This window comes from Apium graveolens, chromosome 10 (assembly GCF_009905375.1).
Source record: "Apium graveolens cultivar Ventura chromosome 10, ASM990537v1, whole genome shotgun sequence".
NCBI lineage: Eukaryota > Viridiplantae > Streptophyta > Magnoliopsida > Apiales > Apiaceae > Apium > Apium graveolens.
The window spans coordinates 157062205-157070148 of record NC_133656.1 but is presented as its reverse complement, the minus strand read 5'-3'; the positions used below and the strand labels follow the sequence as shown (position 1 = coordinate 157070148).

At 36.3% G+C, this 7944-nt stretch overlaps 2 protein-coding genes across 2 annotated transcripts; both read right to left on the bottom strand.

Annotated features, from left to right (window-relative positions):
* Window positions 1-370: 370 nt before the first annotated feature.
* Window positions 371-3221, bottom strand: LOC141690161 (elongation factor 1-alpha-like). Its single transcript, XM_074494822.1, has 3 exons — window positions 3082-3221; window positions 1688-2171; window positions 371-1555 (listed from the first exon to the last, which is right to left on the bottom strand). The coding sequence occupies exons 2-3, from the start codon at window positions 2147-2149 to the stop codon at window positions 674-676; spliced, it is 1344 nt and encodes a 447-aa protein (XP_074350923.1). The 5' UTR covers window positions 2150-2171; window positions 3082-3221; the 3' UTR covers window positions 371-673.
* Window positions 3222-4701: 1480 nt separating this feature from the next.
* LOC141693374 (elongation factor 1-alpha-like) lies at window positions 4702-7826 on the bottom strand. Its single transcript, XM_074498455.1, has 3 exons — window positions 7673-7826; window positions 6067-6544; window positions 4702-5868 (listed from the first exon to the last, which is right to left on the bottom strand). Exons 2-3 carry the CDS (start codon window positions 6526-6528, stop codon window positions 4987-4989), a joined length of 1344 nt encoding a protein of 447 aa, XP_074354556.1. The 5' UTR covers window positions 6529-6544; window positions 7673-7826; the 3' UTR covers window positions 4702-4986.
* Between the last annotated feature and the right edge of the window lie 118 nt (window positions 7827-7944).

Sequence of the window (7944 nt, the reverse complement as noted above, 5' to 3'; positions counted from 1 at the left end):
TTTAATCTTACAAGTGAATACTAATATAGTGCCATCCTCATCTTACAACATGCTCTAGCTCAAGTTTCGGTCCTTAAATACCCTCTTGTGAGTGGTTACTATCATAACCATATTACATTCTCAGCCTTTGGAGTGCCGCCAAAAATACACAAGAAAATTGAAAACAGTTAGAATGTATTCGAATTGAAGTTTGTTTTAAACACAAGCAATAATGCTCTTAAACTTATAGAAGCTTTCAATCAAAATTTATCTGACAGTAAAACCCGCCCTTTAGTTTAAGTCAATTAAACCATAAAGAAGAAACCAAGAAGTTCTACAAGAATCAGATAAGCATAAAGTTGACACCTAAAATTTTAACAAGGAAAAACAATCAAAATAACTAAGCAGTCTTGAAAGATTATATAAATCCTGTTTAAGTCCACAGGTAGGCACTTCTAACCTCCACAAAGAAAACATACTAGTACGACATAGCATAATGGCCACGCCACCGCCGATCAAGTACCCAGTGCTCAGACCAGGTACCCGTTGACGGAACAACCACAGAACACAAACCTAAACAGAAACAAACTGAACGATAAACTAGACAGGTAACAACACTGCAAACAAAAACCAAGCCTTTATTAGACGTATGATAGCAGCCCCCCAAGACAGCAGAGGGCACATCCTGCCCGGTTCATTTCTTCTTCGCAGCAGCTTTGGTGATCTTCGCTCCTGTGGGCTCTTTCTTCTCCACACTCTTGATGACTCCCACAGCCACAGTCTGCCTCATGTCCCTAACAGCGAACCTCCCCAGCGGAGGATACTCAGAGAAAGTTTCAACCACCATGGGCTTGGTAGGAATCATCTTAACCATCCCTGCATCGCCATTCTTCAAAAACTTGGGCTCCTTCTCAAGCTCCTTACCAGACCGTCTGTCTATCTTCGTCAAGAGTTCAGAAAACTTGACAGCAATGTGGGAAGTGTGACAGTCAAGCACAGGTGCATATCCATTTCCGATCTGCCCAGGGTGGTTCATGATGATAACTTGAGAAGTGAAATTGGCAGCCTCCTTAGCAGGGTCATCTTTAGAGTTTGAAGCAACATAACCACGCTTGAGATCCTTAACAGCGACATTCTTCACATTGAACCCAACATTGTCACCTGGAAGGGCTTCCTGAAGAGCCTCATGGTGCATCTCAACAGATTTGACTTCAGTGGTCAAGCCAGAGGGGCCGAAAGTCACAACCATACCAGGTTTGATGGTTCCGGTCTCAACACGTCCGACGGGGACAGTTCCAATACCTCCAATCTTGTAGACATCCTGAAGTGGAAGACGGAGGGGCTTGTCAGAGGGCCTCTTTGGCTCAGTGATTTGATCAAGAGCTTCAAGAAGAGTAGGACCCTTGTACCAATCAAGATTGGTAGACCTCTCAATCATATTGTCACCTTCGAATCCAGAGATGGGGATGAACGCAATCTTATCAGGGTTGTACCCGACCTTCTTCAAATACGAAGACACCTCCTTCACAATTTCTTCAAACCTACTCTTGGAGTACTTAGGAGTAGTGGCATCCATCTACGTTAAGAATCAGTACAAGGATTAGCAATTATCAAATTTCGAGGTCAAGAGTTTAGTCCAGTATTAAAAACTACTATCCCGAAAAACAAATGTCAAAATTTATCAAGTCAAAAGTCACATAATAGTTACCTTATTGCAGCAACAAATCATCTGTTTCACACCAAGTGTGAAAGCAAGCAACGCATGCTCACGAGTCTGCCCGTCCTTAGAGATACCAGCTTCAAAACCTCCAGTAGTCGAATCAATAATAAGAACAGCACAGTCAGCCTGAGAAGTTCCAGTAATCATATTCTTGATGAAATCCCGATGTCCAGGGGCATCAATAACAGTGCAGTAGTACTTGTTAGTCTCAAACTTCCACAGAGCAATATCAATAGTAATACCACGTTCACGCTCTGCCTTGAGCTTGTCAAGCACCCAAGCATACTTGAACGAACGTTTGTTCATCTCAGCAGCTTCTTTCTCGAACCTTTCAATCACACGCTTGTCAATACCGCCAAGCTTGTAGATGAGATGACCAGTGGTGGTTGACTTTCCAGAATCGACATGGCCAATGACCACAATGTTGATGTGAACCTTTTCCTTGCCCATAGTTATAAGCTACTAACTTGTTCTGAAACAATGATAAGAGTATATCAGTAAAAATATGCTTTGAAAATTAAATCTGCCACGCATGGTGCATCAGATCAGTAACTTATATTATCAAAAATAAGAAAAACTTGTATAAAAATTTATATAAAAATTTGAAGAATTGCGCATATAAAAATCACAAAAATAAGAGGAAAATGACACAATTTAATTGATCCGTGTTGAAGAGGACTTATTCAAAGACCTAAGCAATTTTTTGTTACTCTATCAATAAAATCCACATATCATTACAAACAAATTTATCCAGTTGCGTACTTCTAGTTATGAAATTCAATTAATCTAAAAAAATTATGAAGATCTATATCCCCTTGGGTCCACCTATAAGCCCATCTATAATCTAAACATATGCATGTAAGGTCTATATCCCATTTCGGTCCCTCTACGGGCACAATTATGAAACTCAACTCATCGAATATATATTATGAAGCTAGGTGAGATCTATATCCTCATCAGCCTATAAGCACATCTATAATCTCGTATCATAACATATGCTATAAGCACATCTATAATCTCGTATCGTAACATATGCACGTGAAGTTTGTATCCCCATTCGGTCCCCCGATAGTCACATCTATGATCTCCCGATAGTCACATCTATGATCTCGAATATTAAAATACGCACAAAAAACACAGAACGAACGAAAACAAAATCGTATCAAATTACTCATAAACAAATCCATAAAAATTTCGTAAAAATCACAAATGTCCACATGAATATACACACATATCTGAACAATAAACAGCCACACACAAATCAAATTAAGCATCAAACTAAATAATCGTACATATAAACTCAAACGATCAAAACAAACCAAATCATCACAATTAAGCTAAAACTACAAAATTAAACAGTAAAAGCATACATCTATACATACGCTTTTTGTATATATTTACTAACCGAATAGAGGAACACTTTGGGAGAAAAGGTGAAAACCCCTAAAATCGAATAAGAGACTGCTAGCGAGTGTAAAATAAAAATGTGAAGTGTCTCTGTTTATATAGTGAACAATTATCAGATGTGTTTATATAGTGAACAATTATCAGATGTGAAATGACTAAATTAGACTTGGTTATCAAGTGCTTGGCGATCAAGCAAAGATTGTATGTATAGTAGGTTCTAGAATTTCCGGGAAAAAAAAAGGTTGTATAATTTTGTACATTTATATTTATTATATTTTGGCTGGCTATTTATTCAACTTCTTGTGATATCGGTTTCTAAATTATTGATGGCCCTAAATTTGCATCACAAAAAACAGATAGTTCAAAATGCTTAAATTCAGAATTATGACCCAAAACACCCACCTCACACATATGTGGTAAATGCGTATTCACATATACACATATTTAAAATGCGTATCACGGGATACGCATATCATACATACACATCTTTTCTTTTATTTCAGTAACCAAAATTTGGAAAAAAGTAAAAAATAAATAAATAATAACATACGATACATATTTGTGTAATATGTATGTTTTGTAAAAAAATTAAAAAAATAAGTTTAGACACGCATACTTGAAATGCATATCCATGGATGCGCATTTGACAAATGCGTGTCTTTTATAAAATTGGATACTCATTTTCAAAATGCGTATCCATTTAGGGTCATCTGAGTATTTTAAGTCGTTGATGCTGAAATTTGGATATTTTACACATTTTCTCATTATTTCTTTCCATAAAGATGTTAATGTTAATTCCAGTGTATGAACTATAGTATTATTTTACTAAATTTAATCAATATTATATTAATAATTATAATTATGGAATATTAATTTTTTTCTCGTGCGGTGTATGAAATATGAATTCTATTTTTTAATATGGTAGCATTTGATTTTTTTTATAATAAGATGATTTTGAATGTGTAATAACATAAATATCGTTGTTTATATACTATTTTTGTTTGGTTGTACTTATCTCGAAAGAAAAAAGGTAATTTTTAATATTTTGTAAAAAAATATAACTTTTTTTCATTTACAAAGAATAAGCTTAAACCAAGAACATGTTTGTGTTTCTAATGTTGTCACATTTATATGAACTCTTTTCAAAACTAATATACTATATTTTTTAATTTAAATAAACTATAGATTACAAGAATGGAAGGATAAATGAGCTCTTTTTAACACTACAATATTTTTCATTTCCGAATGCAAATTGACGATATATTGCAAGAATGAAATCAATAGTTTCCGAATGTTACAATACAAATGTTCTATGTAAATTTTAAAAATTGATTGATTTTTTCCAGACAAAAGAACAAAAAGAATTTGATTGATCTTATCAATACACTCGTGGCGGGCAATTTCCAACTACTAGGAGTCAGTCTTTGATGCTGTACAGTGGTTTCACTTTCAGATGCATGCTTCAAAGTTCAAATTATGTAACATAGGATTGATACTTAAAATAAAAATGTTCTTACTTTAAGGTTCAAACTATGTACTACGTAGCATAGAATTGATACTTAAATAAACACTTCTGAGCAATATCACTCTCCGAGTCTCCATAATAAACTCATAACTTTAAAATCACTTGTTATCCAATAAAGTTTTTTCTCCGAAATGGTACCATTGTTAAAACAAGAATTTAGTCTTTAATACATAAAATCAAACATGAAGAACTTGAACAACAAAAGTAGAGGGCCGGTCTGCCACCGCCTGTCAAGCACCCAATTCTGAGACCAGGTGCCTGACACAGCAAGACAGATACTACGAAACCGAACAAAAACCCCACTTAAAATGAAAAGTGCCAGATGAAAACAACCATAAACTCCAATTGACCCTGTTCACTTCTTCTTGATGGCAGCTTTGGTGACCTTGGCTCCGGTGGGATCCTTCTTCTCCACACTCTTGATGACTCCCACAGCAACAGTCTGCCTCATGTCTCGCACAGCAAATCTACCTAGTGGAGGATAAGACATAAATGTCTCCACCACCATGGGCTTGGTTGGAATCATCTTAACAAAACCGGCATCTCCGTTCTTCAAAAACTTAGGCTCCTTCTCCAGCTCCTTACCGGAACGACGATCAATCTTGGTTTGAATTTCAGCAAACTTGACAGCAATGTGGCAAGTGTGACAATCAAGCACTGGAGCATAACCGTTTCCAATCTGACCAGGGTGGTTCATGATGATAACTTGGGCAGTGAAGTTGGCAGCTTCCTTGGCGGGGTCATCCTTAGAGTTGGAAGCAACATAACCACGCTTGAGATCCTTCACAGCAACATTCTTAACATTGAACCCGACATTGTCACCAGGAAGGGCCTCCTGGAGAGCCTCGTGGTGCATCTCAACAGACTTAACTTCAGTGGTCAATCCAGAAGGGCCAAAAGTGACAACCATACCAGGCTTGATCACACCAGTCTCAACACGTCCCACAGGCACAGTTCCAATACCACCAATCTTATAAACGTCCTGAAGGGGAAGACGAAGAGGCTTGTCTGAGGGTCTCTTTGGCTCAGAGATCTGGTCAAGGGCCTCAAGTAGAGTAGGTCCCTTGTACCAATCAAGGTTGGTAGACCTATCAATCATGTTGTCACCTTCAAAACCAGAGATAGGAATGAATGCAATTTTGTCAGGGTTGTACCCAACTTTCTTCAAATATGAAGACACCTCCTTAACGATTTCCTCAAACCTAGACTTGGAGTACTTGGGGGTTGTAGCATCCATCTGTATCAATCAAATACAAAGCCAAACAGTTAAATTACAAAACAGTTTGAGCTACACATGCACAAAAAGAAGATTGAACACTTGATAAAACTTCTAAAGCATTAGCATGTTAATGAATTTCATAAAGTTGGGGGATAATTTATTTTATACCAGGTAAACCAAAGCACAATTAACATTTGCAAGAAACTACATCGTTACCTTGTTGCAACAACAGATCATCTGCTTGACACCAAGTGTAAATGCAAGCAACGCGTGTTCACGAGTTTGCCCATCCTTAGAGATACCAGCTTCAAAACCTCCAGTGGTGGAGTCGATGATAAGGACAGCACAATCAGCCTGTGAAGTTCCAGTAATCATGTTCTTGATGAAATCACGATGTCCGGGAGCATCAATGACTGTGCAGTAGTACTTGGTGGTCTCAAACTTCCACAAAGCAATATCAATGGTGATACCACGTTCACGCTCTGCCTTAAGCTTGTCAAGAACCCATGCATACTTGAATGAACGTTTGTTCATCTCAGCAGCCTCCTTCTCGAACCTTTCGATCACACGCTTGTCAATACCACCTAGCTTGTAGATAAGATGACCGGTAGTGGTTGATTTTCCAGAGTCGACATGGCCAATGACCACAATGCTGATATGAATCTTTTCCTTACCCATACTGATTAGCTAAAAGCTGCATAGCAGAAAATGAACACAGTTAATAGAAATTTAATAACAATTCACAGTAACATAATAAAAACATAGCTTGCCCATTAACATTTCATACAATTATCCCAATAAATTACTCTGTTGTTTTCAAATAATTATGAACTAGCTGTTAGCCTTTTTGAAAAAAAATAGCTATCCGTGTGGAATTAACTGAAGGAAAACTACTCCAATTGCAATACCAAAACAAAGACCAGTACCTTGGTCGAATATAGACATCACAAAGTTATATCAACAATTCAACATTAAACTCTTAACAGAGTATTGAGAAAATAAATCTATGTAAAACCAAGAATAACTACAAAACTTTATAGCCTTGAGTGGAAAAGTGTGACCAAAAAATTTTAGCACGAAAACACAACTATTTTTAACTTTTAATGTTCAAAAGAAAGATATGTTAATTCAATTTCTTAAACGATACCAAACACATTCCATATAAACAACTCTAACAATTAACAATAAATGGACCTGGATCTCGCAAATTTGAAGTAAAACTGTTACAATAGAGCAACAGATTACCAAGTTGCAAGAAGTCGGCAACTAAAAATCAATACATCCTATTCTCGAAAAATAACTACAAGTAATCGCAAATTGATAGCAAAGACCTTCACCTAACATCTATAACCAGACAAAGTCATAAGGTGTCTAAACACACACACACACACATTCTATGTCTAGACAAGTTTTACAAATTGGTAATTAGTTAAAATAAACCGATTCACATTAGCTACCTATAATTTTGCTATTTTAATTACAAAAGAACAACTAACAGTAGCTTACTTAACAGCAAACAAACCAGTGAGTTGACTTGCAATTTTATTACATAACACATCTAACAGAACATCATAAACCATAACACAATAATTTACTACATAGTAACATCAACTAACTCAGATCTAACATTAACTGAACAAACATAATCAAGCTTAATGAAGTAAAGATCTAATACATAAACGTAAAGCAGAGCAAAAAAACATGCTAAAACAGCAGTTATTACAAGAGCATGCAATGAAACACGTAGCTAAACATACATAAACAGGATATAAACACAAGTAAAAAGAGAGGGATATAGAAGCAGAGGAGAGAGAGTTCTTACAAGAGAAGCGTCTAGTGTAATAGAGAGAGAGGTAGGGCTTTGGAGACAATATGTTTGTATTTATAAACAAATTCATCAAACCCTAGTTTTGTAGTGTGTGTAATGTGTACTTTACGCAAATGGCCTTCCTTTTATTTTAGACATTATTTAATTCACGTAGTGTATTATTATGTATAGGACTTGCCTTTTTTATGTTTGTGCCTTGTCTAGGCGGCAAGTCGGCTACTAAAATGAAGCAAAATGTTTACTTTTATTTTGTGTGGTATATTAGG

Bases quoted from the DNA above. Each gene is read 5' to 3' on its own strand.
- LOC141690161 (XM_074494822.1), bottom strand. From the start codon at position 2,149: ATGGGCAAGGAAAAGGTTCACATCAACATTGTGGTCATTGGCCATGTC. The intron at 1,556-1,687 runs GTAACTATTATG...TTCTTAACGTAG, and splicing joins TGATTTGTTGCTGCAATAAG to ATGGATGCCACTACTCCTAA.
- LOC141693374 (XM_074498455.1), bottom strand. From the start codon at position 6,528: ATGGGTAAGGAAAAGATTCATATCAGCATTGTGGTCATTGGCCATGTC. The intron at 5,869-6,066 runs GTAACGATGTAG...TGATTGATACAG, and splicing joins TGATCTGTTGTTGCAACAAG to ATGGATGCTACAACCCCCAA.